The sequence below is a fragment of the Vipera berus genome, assembly GCF_964194415.1.
Source record: "Vipera berus genome assembly, chromosome: 2".
In the NCBI taxonomy this organism is placed as follows: domain Eukaryota; kingdom Metazoa; phylum Chordata; class Lepidosauria; order Squamata; family Viperidae; genus Vipera; species Vipera berus.
The window spans coordinates 279,088,511-279,110,457 of NC_138203.1; the positions used below are offsets into that span (position 1 = coordinate 279,088,511).

Sequence of the window (21,947 nt, forward strand, 5' to 3'; positions counted from 1 at the left end):
CCATTGGATTCCATTGTAATCTGTTCTGTTCTGTTGCATTGTCTTTTACTACAATCTATTCCATTCCATTGTGTTCTACTATAACCTACAGGTAGTCCCCAACCTATGACCACAATTGAACCAAAAATTTCTGTCGCTAACCAAGACATCTGTTAAGTGAACTTTTGGCCCATTTTACGTTCCTGCCACAGTTGTTAAGTGAATTGCAGCAGTTGCTAAGTTAGTAACATGATGGTTCAATGCATCTTGACTTCCCCCATTGGCTTTGCTTGTCAGGTAAAAAATGATGACGTGACCCTGGGACGTTGCAACTGTCATAAATACGAGTCAGTTGCCAAGCCTCTGAATTCTGATCACATGATCATGGGGACGCTGAAAAGGTTGTATGTGTGAAAAACGGTCCTAAGTCACTTTTTTCAGTGCTGTGTTGTTGTTGTTGTTAGTTGCGAAGTCGTGTCCGACCCATCGCGACCCTATGGACAATGTTCCTCCAGGCCTTCCTGTCCTCTACCATCTTCTGGAGTCCATCTAAGCTCACGCCTACTGCTTCAGTGACTCCATCCAGCCACCTCATTCTCTGTCGTCCCCTTCTTCTATTGCCCTCAATCTTTCCCAGCATTAGGCTCTTCTCCAGTGAGTCCTTCCTTCTCATTAGGTGGCCAAAGTATTTGAGTTTTAGCTTCAGGATCTGGCCTTCTAAAGAGCAGTCAGGGTTGATCTCCTTTAGGACTGACCGGTTTGATCGCCTTGCAGTCCAAGGAACTCGCAGGAGTCTTCTCCAGCACCATAGTTCAAAGGCTTCAATTCTTTGGCGCTCAGCCTTTCTTATGGTCCAGCTTTCACTGCCATACATTGCAACTGGGAAGACCATAGCCTTGACTATACGCACTTTTGTTGATAGGGTGATGTCTCTGCTTTTTAGTGTGCTGTCTAGATTTGTCATGGCTTTCCTCCCGAGGAGCAAGCGTCTTTTAATTTCTTGGCTACAGTCCCCATCTGCAGTGATCTTGGAGCCCAGGAAAATAAAATCTGTCACTACCTCCATTTCTTCCCCATCTATTTGCCAGGAATTGAGAGGGCCAGATGCCATGATCTTGGTTTTCTTAATGTTTAGTTTCAACCCAACTTTTGCACTCTCCTTCTTCACCCGCAACAAGAGGCTCTTTAGTTCTTCTTCACTTTCTGCCATTAGAGTGGTATCATCTGCATATCAGTGCTGTAACAGTCTACAAAACAGTCTACAAAACGTTGTAAGCTGTGGACTACTAGCATTCTGTTGTGTTCCATTCTGTTAGTGGGACGCGGTGGCTCAGTGGGTTAGGACGCTGAGCTTGTCGATCAGAAGGTCGGCAGTTTGGCGGGTCGAATCCCGAGTGCCGCATAGCAGAGTGAGCGCCTGTTACTCATCCCAGCTTCTGCCAACCTAGCAGTTCGAAAGCACGTAAAAATGCAAGTAAAAAAATAGGGACCACTACGGTGGGAAGGTAACAGTGTTCTGTGCACCTTTGGCATCTAGTCATGCCGGCCACATGACCACGGAGACATCCTCGGACAAGCGCTGGCTCTTCGGCTTTGAAACGGAGATGAGCACCGGCCCCTAGAGTCGGAAACAACTAGCACGCATGTGCGGGGGAACCTTTACCTTTTACCATTCTGTTACGTTTCACTACATCTATTCTGCTCCATTCCTTCCATTGCATTCTCATACATACCCTGTAAGAAAAACTGGATTAATCCTTGAGAAAGAGAGTGGGCTGGCTCAACATCACGATTAAATGTGCACCCCAGACTGGAGCTCCTCCGTCTTTGTGTGGTACAATTTTCCGGCGGCCATTTTTCTGTAGCAAAATTTCTTGGGGGAGAGTAGGCTGTCGGAGGCCTAAGAGAGTTGTGTGCAGAATTGAAGCCTGACTGAAGATGATATTAAGGGACTGGAAGCTAAAACTTATTAAGAACAGTTGCAGGAACGGGGCATATCTGGTTTAATGAAGAGAAAGGCCCGGGGGTGACATGATAGCAGTGTTCCAATATTTGAGGGGCTGTCGCAAAGAGCAGGGGGCCAACCTATTTTCCAAAGCACCTGAAGGCCAGACAAGGAATAACGGATGCAAACTGATCAAGGAGAGATTCAACCTGGAAATAAGGAGAAATTTCCTGACAGTGAGAACAATCAACCAATGGAAGAGCTTTGCCTTTTGTGGGTGCTTCGTCACCGGAGGATTTCAAGAAGAGACAGGACAGCCACTTCTCAGAAATGGTATACGGTCTCCTGCTTGAGCAGGGGGTTGGACTAGATGACCTACAAGGTCCCTCCCCAACTGTGTTCTTCTGTAAAGAGATGGGCTAGAATTTTGGCTCTTTTACAGGTGGGACTTTTAAAGCAAAAATAATTTATGATCAGCCTAGCAGAAGCTCCACACGTCTTATTTTATAACTCATTTTTCCAAAAAATAAAAATAAAAAATGAGCAGAAGCACTCTTGTCCTCTTACTTCCCAGGGATAAAGACTTGCAGACAGGTGGGAAGGTAAAGCTCCAGCAGCTGAAAGTGATGGCTTGCAGGACTTAAGAGCTTACCCACTTCTGAATTGGGGTGGGCAGTTTTTTTTAACCTGGAGACCCTCTTTGGGCCACGCTTGGGAGCTCCAGGAAACGTGGCCAGGGATGGCAGGCCACAGGAAATGGTAGGCCCAATTTCAGATCTACAGGTTGTCCTCAACTTACAACTACAATTGGGACAGGAGTTTCCACTCTTACAAAACAAAACAAAAAAAGCCACTCGTAGGACACAGCTCCACTCCTTGCCCTGTCCTAAAATATTAAATATTAAATCATGTAAATATTAATGTTGAATTTTAATCAAAAATTCAATTAGAATTTTAATTTAAAATGTAACTAAAATTTTTAATATGAAGTACCAGATTAAATAGGGACGCGGTGGCTCAGTGGGTTAGGACGCTGAGCTTGTCGATCAGAAGGTCGGCAGTTTGGCGGGTCGAATCCCAAGTGCCACGTAGCAGAGTGAGCGCCTGTTACTCGTCCCAGCTTCTGCCAACCTAGCAGTTCGAAGGCACGTAAAAATGCAAGTAGAAAAATAGGGACCACTACGGTGGGAAGGTAACAGCGTTCCGTGCGCCTTTGGCGTCTAGTCATGCTGGCCACATGACCATGGAGATGTCCTCGGACAAGCGCTGGCTCTTCGGCTTTGAAACGGAGATGAGCACCGGCCCCTAGAGTCAGAAACGACTAGCACGCATGTGCGGGGGAACCTTTACCTTACCTTTACTATATTAAATATTAAATTATTAAATATTAAATACTTAATCAGTGGAACGACTTGCCTCCAAAACCTGTGGGTGCTCCAACACGGGAGGTGTTTAACAAAATTGGAGACCCATTTGTCTAGATATGGGCTAGTGTCTGTCTCCTGCTTGACCAGGGGGCTGGACTAGACCAGGGCTTTTCAACCAGTGGTACGGGTACTAACATGAAGTACTAGATTAAATATTAAATTATTAAATATTAAACACTTAATCGGTGGAACGACGTGCCTCCAGAACTTGTGGGTGCTCCAACCACAGGAGGTTTTTAATCTACAGTTGAGTAAAAATGAAGCTGTGGTGCTGCTGGGAATTCCAAGTGAGGGGCAGATTCCCAATAATTGTGCGCTTTCTTGGTGCTCCTGCGGGAAGACTGAAATTGCGCCTTGGCTGGAAAGATTTTTGGTAGGGGTAGCCTGTGGTTTTGAAGAGAAGGTTCAAGCAAGGTTGGCTGGAAGGTGAAGCAGACAAAAATGTGCCCTGTCATCTTTCTTTTGTTCCTGCCAATAATTATGGAACAAAAGAGTTGAAAGGGACCTTTTGAGGTCTTCTAGTCCACCCCCTGCTCAAGCAGGGAAGCCTATACAGTTAGTCCTTGAATTACCAGTGTTTGTTTAATGACCTTTCAAAGGTACAACGGCACTGAAAAAGTGACTGTTTTTCACACTTAACGACCATTGCAGCACCACCACCCCTGGTCACATGATCAAAATTCAGACTTTGGGCAACTGGCTCATATTTATGACGACTCCAGTGTTCTGGGGTCATGACCTTCTGACGGGCAAAGTCAATGGGGGAAGCCAGATTCACTTAACAACCGTGTCACTAACTGAACAACTGCAGTGATTCACTTAGCAGCTGTGGCAGGAACGTTCTTAAAATGGGGGGAAAACGTCTCACTTAGCAACAGGAATTTGGGGCTCAATTGTGGTCGTACGTTGAGGACTGCCTGTATCATGTCAGACAAATGATATGTCCAGTCTCTTCTTGAAAACCTCCAGTGTTGGAGCATTCACCACTTCTGGAGGCAGGTTGTTCCACTGATTAGTTGTTCCAAACGTTAGGAAGTTTCTCCTTAGTTCGAGGTTGCTTCTCTCCTTGACTAGTTTCCATCCGTTGCTTCTTGTCCAGCCTTCAGGCGCTTTGGAGAATAGCTTGACTCCCTCTTCTTTGTGGCAACCCCTGAGATACTGGAACACCGCTATCATGTCCCCCCTCGTCCTTCTCTTCCTCAAACTAGACACACCCAATTCCAGCAACCGTTCCTTGTATGTTTTAGCCTCCAGTCCCCTGATCATCTTTGTCGCTCTTCTCTGCACTCTATCTAGAGTCTCAACATCCTTCCCGTCATCAAACTAGATTAGTTGTCCCCAACCCCCGGTCCATGGCCCAGTAACGGTCCATAGCATGCCAGCAACCGGGCTGCACAAACAAGCCCTATCCATGGGATGCAGACAGGACACAAAACCACACCCCTTCCGGTCCGTGGAAAAACCTTTCTCCATGGCACCAGTCCTCCATACATGTGAACGGCGCTGTGTTTAAGGAGGTAAGACTTCCGAGTGAACTTGGAACTTGGGGACTTCTGAACTGGACAACTAGACATTAGCAAAACAAGATTTTTGTGATCCAGAAATAGAGCTGCAGGGAGTCCTCGACTTGCGATCACAACTGGGATCACAACAATTTCCGTTGCTAAGCTAGGTGGTTATTATTAAAGGAGTAGTGCTTGATTTCACAACTGTTTTTTGCCACGGTTTTGCCAAATCGAACTGTAGCTCAGATATATCATAAGTAGATTTCGAACTTGTCGTCCACGCATTTGTTAAGAGCAACGCTGTAGCTCAAGAGATCTCCTTTGATGCAGACGAACGTTAGGTTTGGGTGAAGTTTTCAACTGCTACACTACAAAACTTTGTTGCAGATCACTCTGCAAAATGGCAACGTTTGAGATACTCACGCTGTTCCTTATCCTTCCCCTGTCAGCTTTCCCAATGGCTAAATTCAGAGATTACACTCAATCCTAGATCTTCAATAACAAACCACTTGTTGTGTTCACATAACATGCTACGCCTAAACCATTTAAGATTGTTGTTTAAGGCATTGTTTCTCAACTACGGCCATTTTAAGATTTGTGGACCTCAACTCCCAGAATTCCCCAGCCAACATGGCTGGTTGGGGAGTTCCTGAAGTCCACTTAGCTTAAATCCACCAAGGTTGAGAAACACTGATTTAAGATAATGGCCTGATTCCCACAATGCACTTGGACAATGGCTGGATTCCCCCAAGTGAGCTGGAAAGAGAGATCTACGGCCAAGATCTTTTTCTGTTTACTGTCTGATTGCAAGACCGAGTTAGCCTTTTGGTTAAGCACAGGCAATCTTGACAGCAAGTGATTAACAAGCGTAAAAAAATAAAATAATGGCATGATTATTTAACATATAGAGAACTTTATTCATCCCAACCCCACTAAAGGCATCTTTACATTCACATTGTCTTTTTGAGACGTCAAAGGGGCCTGCAGTAGCCTTGGGAGCAGAACGCAAATTCAAGAATTTCCTGCTTTTTGATTTCACCCTGGTAAATTGTGCAGCCTCTTTCAACACCCTTGCGTGAACCCCCACCGGGAATAAAAGAATTTTTTTTCTCCAGAAGGTGTACTGCCTGTCCAGATTTATTTCCAGCAAATAAAAGGGGAATAACTTCTCTAAAGAGGGGTGACAATTACTCAGAACAGACTAGAATCAGACTGCAAGCTTTTATTTTAATATATATGCATGGGGGCGGGGGTGGGTGGGGAAAGAGAGAAACGTGGATTACATCTAGCAGGCTCTGAACAGAACGATGGAGAAAGGCAAAGGCCAGTGTTCCTCAAGCTTAGCGACTTTAAGATGGGAGGACTTCCGTTCCCAGGATTCAACCATGCCGGCAATGGAATTCTGGGAGCTGAAGTCCACCCATGTTAAAAGAGGCAAGGGTGAGTTAACACTGCTCTCAATCGCTGAAACGAATAGTAGAAAGTTAGAGGAGTTGATGCATTGAGAGTTGGACAGATTACGACCAGGTCCGTGGAGACCCAGCTGAGCGGTTCTGCAGAGCCTCAAACTAAGGAGCCCCCCCCCCTCAACGCTACAGGATGAAGAACAAACGTTCCTCAAAGTTCTAGTTCTTCAAAGAGGCTCTTCTACGGAGGAACATTTTCCCAGCTCAACATCTTCCATTTTGAGAACCACATGATCCCAGCTCGGCCAGATTTTAGAAAGTCACTGAAAACCTGGTTCTTCCCTCACGTACTGAGCAGAACGGGCCCTTGAGCTATCGGGATGCACCGATAACGCTTCTGGTGAAGTTTGTCCCTGGTGCCACAGAAGTTTCGATTTCTTTCTCGTTCTGTCATGTTTTCTTTTCCTAGATTTGTGTGTGTGTGTGTGTGTGTGTGTGTGTGTGTGTTTTAACACTATGAGCCACTCAGAGTCACCTTGGGAAAGGGAGGTGATCGTATCCCTTGAACAAAATAAACCAGCGTTTCTGAACCTCGGCGACTTTAAGAGGTGTGGCCTTCGACTCCCAGCATTCCCCAGCCGACCATGGGAATTCTGGGAGTTGAAGGCCACACCTCTTAAAGATGCCGAGGTTCAGAAACACTGAAATAGACCAAATAACCAAGGAAAAACTGTAAAGGTGAAATGGCTATGGAGTAGGGTGGTGGTGGTGGGGGGGAAGTCTCATTCCCTGTATCATCTTAGTAGTCTGCTCAGATTAACATGAGTGAATTTGGTTCACTCAGATCGGGGGTCCTTTTATGGCTGAGGAATTCTGGGAGTTGAAGTCCACAAGTCATAAAAGGGCCAAGTTTGAAGACCCCTGACTCAGATGGATGCTGGAATGTTTCTATTCTCCATGGAACAGCTTCCCTCTTCTCTTCTGGCAGCTGTTCTTTGTGGAATGATATGCTAATGGAATATACCGTCTCTTAAGTTATATTTAAGATTGTCTACGCTGTTATATAGAAACATTTCAGCCTTCCAAACAGACGTTTGAGATTTAAGCTTTGGCATATAAGACGTCTTCCCTCCCATTTTCACAGGTGAAATATCCCAAGTGACAAAGCTATCGGCCAATTGTCCCGGAACTGTGTTACGGCATCCTGCAACTCAAAAGGGAGTGAGGTGGAAACAGACTGACATCTAATCAAGATTCGTGTGATCTCTCCCTCCCCCCTCTCTTGTGCATTATGAGCTCCTCCCCCCCCCAAATTTATGAAACGCTGGAGGACTCCTCTCTGTGGTGCATCCTAGAATAACCTTTCCTTAAGGTCTGAGCATTTCCTGGGATTCCCAACGCGCTCCCTGAGAACCATAAAGATGGGAAGGATAGTCGAATCCCCCTTTTCGACTCGGTTTTCCCACAGTACCGATTTTCTACGCGCCCGTCTTTTTTTCCTCACCACTGCTATGTTGATCCTCCGTACATGTGAACGGCGCTGTGTTTAAGGAGGTAAGACTTCCGAGTGAACTTCTTCCCACATTCCAAGCACTCATGGGGTCGCTCCCCCGTGTGGATGCCCTCGTGACGTTTAAGATTCGACCTACGACTGAATCTCCGCCCGCAATTCAAACAGGTGTATGTTTTTTCTCCCGGGTGGATTTTCTTTTGCTTGGTGAAGTTTGATTTATGGTAGATACTCCTTGCGATAATGCTGGAGGCACTGTACTTCTTCACGATGGGCATTTTGGACTGGCCGAGCTCCCGGTAACTTCCTCGGCAAGGAACCGCACTATCGCCCATCTCCTTGGGAAGAAATTTCTGCGGCCAAATTAGTCTGTCTTGGCTTTGGAGAAGGTTTTCCTGCTCTCCGAACTGAGCCCCCTGCTCCTCCGCTCTCCCGCCGAGCATCTCATGTGACGCTTCGGGCTCAGAATTCTCCAAGGTGTATTTCTCCACTTTGTCGACGCATCGACTCCCTTCACCTACCGGGAAATGAAAAACAAAAGCAAAAATAAATCCAAAATAAAAACCTTTAAGGCAGGAGTAGGCAACCTCGGCTCTTTTATGACTCATGGACTTCAACTCCCAGAATTCCTGAGTCAGCCTACCCCTGCTTTAAGGAAAAGGTTTTGGAGCTGTTTGGCAGGGATGGTCAAGGGAAGAGAGCTGAAGAAGGAAAGGGGACGGAGTTAAAATAAAAAAAAAAACCACCCAAAGGAATTGCACTGCATCCCGAGTATTCAGCCACTGGATTCAACTCATCATCCATTTGCGTCACTCACCGGCCTCTCCAGTGTTCCCCTCGTGATTAGCCTCCCTGAACAGCTGTCCCTTCCCACAGTCCTCTGCAGCGTCCCTCACTTCCTTGAGCATCTGGAAACAGGAGAAAAACATCTGTTTCAACAGGAGGGAAGAGCGACGGAGAAGAGGGGTGTTGCATGGCGATGTCCAGTCAGGATGGGCTAGATGGAAAAGGGTCGGGACCAGGAATGGGAGAGGCCTAGTTCTTTTTGCCCCAGCCACAGGAATTAACTAGATAGGGCTGGTCTCTGTCTCCTTGTAGAGAGTCGGGAAGGAGTCGGGAAGATACGCAGGAATTGTTCCCTAGGCCAGGGGTCGGCAACCTTGACTCTTTTATGACTCGTGGACTTCAACTCCCAGAATTCCTGAGCCAGCATAGCTGACTCAGGAATTCTGGGAGTTGAAGTCCACGAGTCATAAAAGGGCCGAGGTTGCCTACCCCTGCCCTAGGCGAAAGGGGCTGAACTATTTTTTTTAAAGTCCGGAACAAGCTAACACATTCAGAAGCAACTCAGATACATTCCTCCCTCATTCATTGAATTCGGAGGAGGAGGAGGAGGAGGAAGGTGTTAGCTAGGTGGGTATTGTCAAGACTGATTCACCCTTTCGCCGACATTTTCTCCCTGGCTCACAGCTGGACCAAAAAAAAAAAAAAAAGGGAAGAGATTGTGGAATGGAATGCAAAGGTGGGAGGGATGGTATCTAGGCAACCGAGGCATCTTAGGAAGTTTGCAAGGACCGAGGGTGGCTAGCTGTTTTCTCCTAAGACAGGGCTCGGCAACCTTAAACACTCAAAGAGCCACTTGGACCTGTTTCCCAGACAAAATAAAATAAATAAACAAACAAACAAACCTTTATTGTCAAAGTACAACATGTGTACATTGAGATTAGCTGAGCCTCCCCCCCCGTGCTCTCTCCCCCCAACACACAAGTGACAACAAACCCTCCATCCTACCACACCATGTGAACCAACCAAAAAAAAACACTGGGAGAATAGAGGCTGCTGTGCATGAGTTCTCCCTCTCCCTCTCCCTCTCTCTCTCTCTCCCCACTCTCTCCCTCTCTCCGATCTTCTGCTCACCTGGCAAGCTGAGAGAGAGAGGGAGAGAGGGAGAGAGGGAGAGAGGAAGAGAGAGAGAGAGGGAGAGAGAGGAAGAAAGAGGAGAGAGAAAGAGAGAGAGTAGAAGAGAGAGAGGAGAGAGAGAGGACGAGAGAGGGAGGAAGAGAGAGGGAGGGATAGGGAGAGAGAGAGTGGAGAAGAGAGAGAGAGGAAGAGAGAGAAGAGAGAGATAGTGGAAGAGAGAGAGTAGAAGAGAGAGAGAGGAGAGAGAGAAGAGAGAGAGAGGAAGTGCGGAAGAGAGAGGGAGGAAAGAGAGAAGAAGAGAGGAGAGAGAGAGAAGAAGAGAGAGAGAGTGGAGAAGAGAGAGAGAGGAGAGAGAGAGAAGAAGAGAGAAAGCAAAGAAGAGAGAGGGAGGAAGAGAGAGAGAGGAGAAGAAGAGAGAGAGAAGAAGAGAGAGAGAGTGGAGGAGAGAGAGAGAGAGGAAGAGGGGAAGAGAGAGAGGAAGAAAGAGAGACAGAAGAGAAAGAGGGAGAGAGAGAGAAAGAGAGAGAGAGAGGGAGGAAGAGGGAGCCTCTATTCTCCCAGTGTTTTCTTTTCTCTGGGAAACACACACACACACACACACACACACACACAGAGAGAGAGAGAGAGAGAAGGGAAGCACAAGTGCCTTCCTTTGTCTCTGTCTCTGTCTCTGCAAATGGCGGAGGATGACTGGGAGCTGCAGGAGAAGGCTGAAAGAGCCACATGCGGCTCCAGAGCCGTGGGTTGCCGACCCGTGTCCTAACAAAATGAACGGAAGCGATTGGTGAACATATTGGACTGTGGGTGGATCAGAGGGAAATGGGAAAATAACTATGTCAGGGTTTGCAAGGGAAAACCAGACCTGGTTTGGCTTCTTCTGTGCCAATGTAGATTTTCAGTAAAGTATGAATACTTTTAGTAAAATCATGTCCCAGGAGTTTTTTTTTTCCTGGAAATGCCAGGTGGACAAGTTGACAGTATTTTCCATATTGAGTCCACGATGTTTCCCTGAGGACCTGCAATGATCTGTGGGAATTCCTCCTTGAGAGACAGGAGGAGGAAAAGCCACATCCAGGGTAACAGTACAGGTAGTCCTTGACTTACGTTGCTCTTCTTTTAGGAACCAAAGTTAACGTGACATTTTTTACACTTACAACTGCAGCATCCTCATGGCCATGTGATCGACATTCAGATGCTTGGGAACTGCTTCACGTTTAGGACGGTTGCAATGTCTCAGGGGCCGCGTGGTTACCTTTTGCGACCTTCTAATCAGCAAAGTCCACCGGGGGTGGGGGGGAGCCAGATTTAACGACCAGGTTACTAACTTAACCATTGTGACAAGAAAGGTCGCAAAACGGGGCAAACCCCACTTAACAGCTGTCTCGCTTAGCAATGGAAATTTTTTTTGTCTCAGTTGTGATCATAAGGCGAGGACCACCTGTATAATAAGACTAATAGAGACACTTCTCAGCCCACCAAAAAGGGACCCCAACCCCTAGAACAGACATGTCAAACACAAGGCCCGGGGGCCAGATCCGGCCCGCGAAGTGGTTTCATGCGGCCCCCGAAGCCATCCTGGAAACAGGGAGGGAACGGCCCCCACTGCCTTGGCCCTGGCCCAGAGACCCTCCTCCTGCCAGAGACCCCCAGATCTGTCCCACTCCTGCCCAGGCCCCCATAGGCACCCTTGATGCAAATGATGTAGAGCTGGCCACACCCACCCAGTAGGCCATACGCACTCTAGCCACGCCCACCCAGTAGGCCACGCCCACCCTGGCCATTACCCACCCAGCCCCTTGAGGGCAACCGCAATGCTGATGCGGCCCTCAATGAAATTGAGTTTGACACCCCTGCCCTAGAAAGTAAAGGCACGAGGGGGGAAAATATACTTTGAGACTAGCAAGATTCAGTTTACTGGAACCATGCAAAAAAAAAAAAGTGGCGTTAATAAACACGGTTTGTTGCGTAGACTAACTCGAAGGACTGACATACCCTGAAATCATGTTAAAAAGGTAAAGGTAAAGGTTCCCCCGCACATGCGTGCTAGTCGTTTCCGACTCTAGGGGCCGGTGCTCATCTCCGTTTCAAAGCCGAAGAGCCAGCGCTTGTCCGAGGACGTCTCTGTGGTCATGTGGCCGGCATGACTAGACGCCAAAGGCGCACGGAACGCTGTTACCTTCCCACTGAAGTGGTTCCTATTTTTCTACTTGCATTTTTTTACGTGCTTTCGAACTGCTAGGTTGGCAGAATCTGGGACAAGTAACAGGCGCTCGCTCTGCTACGCGGCACTCGGGATTCGACCCGCCAAACTGCCGACCTTCTGATCGACAAACTCAGCGTCCTAACCCACTGAGACACCGTGTCCCTCAACATGAAATCATGTTAGGTAATTGCAAATTCTGGATTCAGCATTCTGTCCGATTCTGAATCCTTTTGATGGCGCAGCTATCAGTCCCAAAGGTTGACTCACACCTCATGCTTCACAAACCTTGTTCGATCTGCAAAGGAAGGGCGCCAAAGCTGTGTCTGTGTGTCTGTGTGTGTGTGTGTGTGTGAGTGAGTGTCTCCCCAACTGTATCTCGCCTTACCTGCTGCTCTTGATGCTGAGCTTCCTCTTGCATTTGCAGAAAATCCTCAGCCAGGGACACCGCCTGAATGCAGGTCTCCGGGCTATTTCCACGGACCCAGCTCTGGATCTCGGGAGGCAGGATGGCCAAAAATTGCTCCAGGATCAGCAACTCCAGGATCTGCTCCTTGGAATGGTGCTCCACTTTCAGCCACTGATGGCAAAGTGCCTGCAGCCGGCTATACGCCCCCCGTGGGCCCTCGGTCTCCTGGTAGCAGAAGCGGCGGAAGTGCTGGCGCAGCTTCTCGCGGCAGAGGGCATCCCTGTGCAAGATGGCCGCCTTCACTTTCCCGTAATCCTCTCTCTCGGAGCTTTCCAGATTGCAGTATGCTTGCTCGGCTTCCCCTCGGAGGGCGGGCAGCAGCCGGGATGCCCACTCCTCCTTGGGCCACCGGCAGGCCTCGGCCACCTGCTCAAAAGAGGCCAGGAAGGCCTTGGCATCATCCCAGGGGGAGGGCTCCACCTGGGCCAGGGACACAACCCCCCAGGGCTGCTGGGATTCAGACATCTTCAAGAATTCCTGCCACTGGGCTTCCCACTGCTGAGAGAGCAGGTCTGGCTCCTGTTTTACCAGTTGCTCCGTTCCTTCAAGCCCTCTGCAGCCCTTCCTGTCTCCTCCTAACTCCTCGCCTGACTTGGAAGCCACTCGGCCCAGATCCTGCCTTTTGAACCCTGGCTGCATCCACTTCTCCAAAGCGGTTTGCAATTGCAGGCTGAATCCCGTCCGGGGCACTTCTCCGTCGGCCATCAGCTTTGTGGCAACGAATAGACGAGACACAGAGACAATCCCTGCTGGGAAACCTGCACAGCGGACGGCCAAATGCCTCTCTGGCGTTCTGCGGGGGACAAGAGATGGCGCCTCAGTTTCCCAACAGACAGACAGACAGACACTTCTAACAGCCCCCGTATTCTGAAGTCACCCTTCCATCCTCCCCAAGGGAGAGAAACAGGTGGCCACAGTGAGTCTAGTCTTGAAGCTGCCATACCTAAAAGATGAAGCAGGGATGTAACCCAAGACAGGGAAGAAAAGCCAGCGATCTCCTCTAAAACAGGGCTTTTCAACCTTTTCACCCACTGTACCCCTTTTAGGATATACGGCAACATCCGAGTACCACCCGTCGCCTAGCAAGGTGTCAAAAACGTGATGACCAAAAAAAAAAAAAGGAAAAAAGTGATGAAGTACAGGTAGTCCTCGAGTTACAACAGTTCGCTTAGCGACTGTTCAAAGTTACAAAGGCACTGAAAAAAGTGCCCCCCCAAGCCACAGCTGAGCAAGATGCCTGCCTGCCCGCCCGGCGGCGCTCTTCCTCCTGTCCGAGGTTTTCATTGTTGTGAGCATTTCTGTTGGGGATTGGCAGCAGGGGTGGGCTGGGGTGGGTGTTTGGTTTTTATTTCCCCCCCCCCCCATCTGCTGGGTGGTTGCAGCAGGTTTTGGTCACTTCACATGACCCTGGGACACTGTGACCGTCATAATTATGAATCAATTGCCAAGCACCTGAATGTAATTCACAAGACCCTGGAGATGCTGCAACATTCCAGCTGATCGGCGCTTTTTCTGGGCTAAGCAGAAGCACCGGGACCAGCGCTGAGCTCCAGCTGGAGCCTGGTGCTGATCCTGGCGCTTCCACTGAGCCCTGACAGCCCTGCAGCTCCAGCCGTCTCTCGCTCAGGCTTGTGCGGTGCTGCCCCCGGTTCAGCTCATTCCCCTCCCCTGCTACCACTTTTCTAGGATGGTCGCGTACCACCTGCCAGGTGCCAATGTACCACAAGTGGTGCCCGTACCACTGGTTGAAAAGCCCTGCTCTAAAAGATCCCTTCGGGGAGGGAGGTAAGAAGGAACCAAGTCTTTAAGGAAACAAAGGGGGGAGGGGAAAGTCACCTGAGCGGGACAAAAGAAGTTGGGCCTCAGCACGAGGTAACCTCCTCCCTCCCCCAAATCTCATCAACCTTGTAAATCAGGGGTCTTCAAACTTGGCCCTTTTATGACTTGTGGACTTCAACTCCCAGAATTCCTCAGCCAGCATGTCTGGCTGAGGAAATAATAATAATAATAATAATAATAATAATAATAATAATAATAATAATAATAACAACAACAACAACAACAACAATAATAATAATAATAATAATAATAATAATAATAATAATAATAATAATAATAATAATAAAGTTGGAAGGGACCTTGGAGGTCATCTAGTCCAACCCCCTGCTCAGGCAGGAAACCCTATACCATTTCAGGCAAGTGGCTGGCCAGTCTCTTCTTAAAAACTTCCAGTGTTGGAGCATTCACCACTTTTGGAGGCAGGTTGTTCCACTGGTTAATTGTTCTAACTGTCAGGAAGTTTCTCCTTACTTCTAGGTTGCTTCTCTCCTTGACTAGTTTCCATCCGTTGCTTCTTGTCCTGCTTTCAGGTGCTTTGGAGAATAGCTTGACTCCCTCTTCTTTGGGGCAGCCCCTGAGATATTGGAACACTGCTATCATGTCACCCGTCACCCTTCTCTTCATTAAACTACACATACCCAATTCCAGCAACCGTTCCCTATATGTTTTAGCCTCCAGCCCCCTAATCATCTTTGTTGCTCTTCTCTGTACCCTTTCTAGAGTCTCGACATCTTTTTTACATCGTGGTGACCAAAACTGGATGCAGTATTCCAGGTGTGGCCTTACCAAGGAATTGTAAAGTGGTATTAGTACTTCACGCAATCTTGATTCTATCCCTCTGTTAATGCAACCTAGCACTGTGTTGGCTTTTTTGGCAGCTGCAGCACACTGCTGGCTCATATTGAAGTGATTGTCTACTAAGACTCCGAGATCCCTGGGAGTTGAAGTCCACTCCTCTTACAGTCCATATCAGGGGTCTTCAAACTTGGCCCTTTTATGACTTGTGGACTTCAACTCCCAGAATTCCTCAGCCAGCCAGGCTGCCTGAGGAATTATGGGAATTTATTTATTTATTTATTTAAATTTATATGCCGCCCTTCTCCCTAAGGACTCAGGGTGGCTCACAACAATAAAAATTAAAAAAGAAAAAACATGGAATGAAAAGGTTAAAAAGAATTAACATGACAATTTAAAATCCAGTAAAATCTAATTAAAATACATAGTCAGTCCAGATCCGCTTGTTGAAACAACCAAGTCTTCAGGTCACGGCCGAAGGACCGAAGGTGAAGTCCACAAGTCTTAAAAGTTGCCAAGTTTGAAGACCCCTGTTGTAAATCAACAAGGGAAAAGCAGCTGCCATCTTGCCAATCAACACAGCAAAGCACGGATTTGGGGGTGGGGGGTGTGTGGGGGGCATAAAAGGGGTCCTGAAGCCTGTCGACACATGCTGGTAGTCCTCAACTTACAACAGCAACCGAGCCCCAAATTTCTGTTGCTATAAGCGAGTTTTGCCCCACTTTACGATCTTTTGCCACAGGGGTTAAGTGAATTTACTGCAGTTGTTTAAGCGAATCAGGCGGTCGTTAAGCGAATCTCGTTGACTTGGCTGTTGAAAGACGGCTGGGAAGGTTACAAAGGGTGCTCACATGATCCCAGGACAGTGCAACCATCATAAATACATGCCAGTTGCCAAGGAGCCGAAGTTTGATCGTTACGATCATGGGACTGTTGCAACGGTCATAAGCGTGAAAACTGGTCATAAGTCACTGTAGTGCCCTTGTAACTTTGAATGGTCACTAAATGAATGGTTGTAAGTTGAGTCCAACCTATATAGGCAATTGTTTTGACTTATGGCCATTCATTCAGCAAGCATTTGAAGTTACGCTGGGAACCGAACCAGCGGTATTTATGACCATCCTTGGAGTTTCATGTTTTGCAGTATCCCACCGTCACATAATCACAATTTCAGATGTTTCCTGGGTGGTTTCCCTCAAGCAAAGAACAGGCAAGCCGGCAGAAAGTCACAATCATGTGAGGTCCTCACTTAACAACCCACATGCTCCTAGCTCAGAGGTCTTCAAACTTGGCCCTTTTATGACTTGCGGACTTCAACATCCCCATGGTCACATGACCATGACTCATATTTATGAAGGTTTGCAATATCCTGGGGTCCTGTGATTACGTTTTGCAACCTTTTGACAACCAAAGTCAGTGAAGGAAGCCAGATCCACTTAAAATCCTACTTACTTAACATCTGCAATGATTCACTTAACAACTGAGGCAAGAAAGGTCGTAAAACAAGGCAAAACCTCCCTTAACAAATGAGCAACAGAAATGTGACAACAGCAGCAAGACATATTTGCACAATATTGGGGAAAAAACGAAGGAGGAAACAATTTAAAAAAAAAATACTAAGACCCTGCGGAAATGGACAGACGCGGTTTTGAGATTGAAGAAGAAGAAACAGAATATTTTCCAAATGTGGGACTTGTTTTACCCACGGTTGGAGAAACGAACAAGGGATTTGGAATTTCCTTTGCATCAGCGAACAATGACCTCAAGACGACACACGTTTTTGTGGAACAAGCACCACCGTGGAATTGTATTTTTTTTTAAAAAAAAATCAAATCAAAACTTAAATTAAAAAAAGAAAAAAAAAGAAATGTTGGGCTCCACTGCGGTGGTAATTCGAGGACTACCCGCCTTCGCACAACACCTTAAACTTTGCTTGGCAAGTCTTTCGGGGGGGGGGGGGGCTTGGCATCTCAGGCCAACCCCTTTGGATATGGGATTATGGATATGGATATGGGATTATGGATATTTTATTTATTTATTTTATTTTAATTCCATTTATATCCCGCCCTTCTCCGAAGACTCAGGGCGGCTTACAAGCTTAGCAGTAGCCTTCATTCTATCTATATGCCTGCTTATTAGGGCTTTCACACACACACACACACCCCCAAGCGGCATTATTACAAAGTCAGCTTAATTGCCCCCAACAATCTGGGTCCTCATTTTACCTACCTCGGAAGGATGGAAGGCTGAGTCAACCTTGGATATGGGATCATGGTTCAAAATACTGGCTTGACCCCCAAAGGTAGGAGTTTTCGTTCTTTTTTCTTCAGAAGCTCAAGGGGGCAGAGAAAGCACCCCAGCCTCTACCCCCCCACCCCCACCCCCCCAAAGAGAAGGACTGGCCCAGAGGACCCCAAGAAACTACCATGGCTAAGAGGGGAGGGGGCTAGAATTGGGTACCCCCCCAACTCCTTCCCCATCCTGGCTCTGGGGCTGAGAGGGAGGGGCCGGCCCCAAGGGTCCCCAGTAGCTTCCATGGCTGAAAACTGGGGGGGGGAGAGAGAAACCAGACCCTGCCCACCCACCCACCCCAAACTAAGACGTGAAATGTTAGTTAGAGAGGGTGGCAACTCCGCGACGCAAACCTCCTCCGCCTCTGGGCTGCTTTAGGTCTTAGGAAGTGCATGCAATCCGTCCCGGCTTTGCTTCAGGACTTTCCCGGGGGGGGGGGGGTTTGAGACAGTCGATCCCATTGAAATCAATGGGGGCTTCTCACGTTACGCCCGTCGAACCCTTTCAAAAGCCTTTTTCCAAACCCTCCTCCGATCGGCCGCCACTCACCCGGATCCCTGCGGTAGAAAACCCCCGAGGGGAGGGGGGGAAATAAAAGAAAAGAAAAGAAAAGAAAATAAAACGAGGACGCCTCCCCCACCAGGAAGTGGAGCTCGCCGCCAAAGGCAAAGAAGCATTGAAATAAATACAGCCGCTTCCGTGGGAGGGGAAGCCGGGCAGGAAAGGGCGAGGCTGGGAAGAGTCAACTAGGCGTTTGCAATGGCTTCTCCACTTTGCACAGTTCCTTTGTGTGTGTGTGTGTGTGGGTCTGTGTGTGTGTGGGTCTGTGTGGTGGTGGTGGGGGGGTTTGTTATGTTTGCAAAGTTTCCCCCCCCCCATCCCCAGAACGGGGTCCCAGTGTCGAAAAGGTGGGTTTTAATTTGTGGTTTTGCGGGGAGGGGGCCCTCCTCCTCCCTTCGTTTTTGCTCAGCTGGCTCTTTGCAAAAAAAAAGGAAAAAGGAAAAAAATAAATAAAACAAGGAAAATGCCTCCGGGGGAAGGCGCCTCTGTCTGTTTGTGTGTGTGTGTGTGTGTGTGTGTGTGTTTGTGTTTATGTGTGTGTGTGTGTGTGTGTGTGTGTGTGTGTGTGTGTCTCCGCAAAGGCTCCTGGGAAATGTAGTCTTTCACAAGAAAGACACCCCCCCCAAACTAAAAGATGGTCTCCGGAGCTCTTTTTGTGTTTTTTTTTTAACCGATAGTTTTTAAAAAAAAAAATACGAAGGCAACGTAAGAAAAGAATGATGCCTCAACCGTCTTGACTCAATGAAGCAAACATAGATTTATGTTTATATAAATTATATAATCTATAGCAAGGGTCTTCAAACTTGGCCCTTTTATGACTTGTGGACTTCAACTTCAATTCCTCAGCCAACATGCCTGGCGCGTCCGTGTGTGTGTGTGTGTGTGTGTGTGTGTGTGTGTGTGTGTGTGTGTGTGTGTGTCTGTGTGTGTGTGTGTGTGTGTCTGTGTGTGTGTGTGTGTGTGTGTGTGTGTGTGTGTGTCCGCAAAGGCTCCTGGGAAACGTAGTCTTTCACGAGAAAGACACCCCCCCCTAAACTAAAAGATGGTCTCCGAAGCTCTTTTTTATTTATTTATTTTTTATTTATTTAATTCCATTTCTATCCCGCCCTTCTCCGAAGACTCAGGGCGGCTTACAAGCTTAGCAGTAGCCTTCATTCTATGTATATGCTTGCTTATTAGGGCTTTCACACACACACCCCAAGCGGCATTATTACAAAGTCAGCTTAATTGCCCCCAACAATCTGGGTCCTCATTTTACCTACCTCGGAAGGATGGAAGGCTGAGTCAACCTTGAGCCTGGTGGGATGCGAACCTGCACTAATTGCAGGCAGCTGGTGTTACTTAAGGAGGCATTAGCCCACTGCTCCACCAAGGCTTTTTGTTTTTTTTTAACCGATAGTTTAAAAAAAAAATACGAAGGCAACGTAAGAAAAGAATGATGCCTCAACCGTCTTGACTCAATGAAGCAAACAGATTTATGATTATATAAATTATATAATCTATAGGTGAAGGTAAAGGTCTTCTGCCAACCTAGCAGTTCGAAAGCACGTAAAAATGCAAGTAGAAAAATAGGGACCACTACGGTGGGAAGGTAACAGCGTTCCGTGCGCCTTTGGCGTCTAGTCATGCTGGCCACATGACCACGGAGACGTCCTCGGACAAGCGCTGGCTCTTCGGCTTTGAAACGGAGATGAGCACCGGCCCCTAGAGTTGGAAACGACTAGCACGCATGTGCGGGGGAACCTTTACCTAAAGGTAAAGGTGCCCCCCGCACATGCGTGCTAGTCGTTTCCAACTCTAGGGGCCGGTTTCAAAGCCGAAGAGCCAGCGCTTGTCCGAGGACGTCTCCGTGGTCATGTGGCCGGCATGACTGGACGCCAAAGGCGCACGGAACGCTGTTACCTTCCCACCGTAGTGGTCCCTATTTTTCTACTTGCATTTTTACGTGCTTTCGAACTGCTAGGTTGGCAGAAGCTGGGACGAGTAACAGGCGCACACTCTGTTACGCGGCACTCGGGATTCGACCCGCCAAACTGCCGACCTTCTGATTGACAAGCTCAGCGTCCTAACCCACTGAGCCACCGCGTCCCTATATAATCTATATATAATCTATAATATGTAAGTTTATAATCTATATAAGATGTAAGGAGGGGAGAGAAAGTACAAGGGAATATCTATAATACCAGGGGCTCTTCAAACTTGGCCCTTTTATGACTTGTGGACTTCAACTCCCAGAATTCCTCAGCCTGCCTGAGGTAGCTAGCCTACAGACACGAGGGGCGAGAGAAAACGTTTGCACAGGTGGTTTCTATTTGTGTGAAGAGAAGGAACAGGGGTGACATGATAGCAGTGTTCCAGTATCTCAGGGGCTGCCACAAAGAAGAGGGAGTCAAGCAGGGGGTTGGACTAGATGACCTCCAAGGTCCCTTCCAACTTCTTCTTCTTCTTCTTCTTCATTATTATTATTATTATTATTATTATTATTATTATTATTATTATTATTATTATTATTATTATTATTATTATTATTATTATTGTAAAAGAAAAAGGTGCCGGAACTCACACGTCATATAACCCGCCTTGCCTACCCTACAAAGTTCCATCCAAAAAAGGTGCCGGAACTCCGTTCTGAGCGTTCTATGAGAAAAAAAGCCCTGATTATATTATTATTATTATTTATTATTATTATTATTATTATTATTATTATTATTATTAATAATAATAATAATAATAATAATAATAATAATAATAATAATAATAATAATAATAATAATAATAATAATAATATAAAGGCAAGACAAGAAGCAATGGATGAAAACTAATCAAGGAGGGAAGCAACTTAAAAATCAGGAGAAATTTCCTCACAGGACAATTGACCAGTGGAAAGGATTGCCTTCAATCCTTGTGTTGACCAGGAATCAGGGGAAAGCATTGTTGTTGTTGTTGTTAGCTAATATGTGGAGATTGCCCCGCTATCTCTGGGTTCTTACAGAGTCACGGATGCAGAGTCACAGAAGGTCAGCATGGAAATCACCCAACGTCCCAAGTCACCCGAGAACCTGCAGTGTCTTTAGGGAAACACCCAAAAAGGAACATTTTTAAGTATTTCTGCTTTTATCTATGGTGTGCCAACCTGTCTGGGTGAATTGCTTATGTAACCAACAAGTATAAATATAAAGATTTCCTGTCATTTGGGCCTTCTCTCTTTTAGAGGGGCCCGTCTTTGTTCAGCTGAATAAAAACGTAAAGCTTAAAAGGCAACTTCTGCTTTCCTGCTTTCTTTTTACTAAGCAACACCTCGGATCCTGTCAACAGTTGTAGGTGCTTCGTCACTGGAGGCTTGTAAGAAAAGACTGGATAGCCACTTATCGGGAATGGTACAGGGACTCCTGCTTGAGCAGGGGGTTGGACTAGAAGACCTCCGAGGTCCCTTCCAACTGTGCTCTTCTGTTACCATATCCATCTTGAACATAACCCATTTGGAAATGTATGCCACTCAGACATCAGCATAGGAAATGTTTTATGACATTTTGTATTATTTATAGTTATTGATATGCTGCCCGTATTTTTACAAATAACTCAAGATGGGGAACGTATCCAATACACCTGCCTTCTATTCTCCCCTCAACCACCACCCTGTGAGGTGGGCTGGGCTAAGAGAGATCAGCCCAAAATCACCCAGCAGGCTTTCCTGGCTAAGATGGGACTTGAACTCATGATTTCCCGCTTTCTGGTCTGATGCCTTAACCACTAGACCAGGGGTCTTCAAACGTGGCCCTTTTGTGACCTGTGGACTTCAACTCCCAGAATTCCTCCACCAGGCATGCTGGCTGAGGAATTCTGGGAGTTGAAGTCCACAGGTCACAAAAGGGCCACATTTGAAGACCCCCGCACTAGACCAACCTGGCTATGTCATAAACTGCTTTAGAACGTTTTATACATTTTGCAAAATCTCAGTTCCACAGGGTGTTGCGTGTCCCACGTTGGGCTGTGTTCTGAAACTTAGCCCATCTGAGGTAAAAAGGTAAAGGTAAAGGTTCCCCCGCACATGCGTGCTAGTCGTTTCCGACTCTAGGGGCCGGTGCTCATCTCTGTTTCA

At 47.2% G+C, this 21,947-nt stretch overlaps 1 protein-coding gene across 1 annotated transcript; it reads right to left on the reverse strand.

Moving 5' to 3' along the window:
• Positions 1–6,952: 6,952 nt before the first annotated feature.
• On the reverse strand, positions 6,953–17,876 carry LOC308661210 (zinc finger and SCAN domain-containing protein 21-like). The gene is made up of 4 exons (XM_081316088.1): positions 17,837–17,876; positions 12,281–13,154; positions 8,590–8,680; positions 6,953–8,289 (listed from the first exon to the last, which is right to left on the reverse strand). The coding sequence occupies exons 2-4, from the start codon at positions 13,064–13,066 to the stop codon at positions 7,772–7,774; spliced, it is 1,395 nt and encodes a 464-aa protein (XP_081172214.1). The 5' UTR covers positions 13,067–13,154; positions 17,837–17,876; the 3' UTR covers positions 6,953–7,771.
• Positions 17,877–21,947: the final 4,071 nt, after the last annotated feature.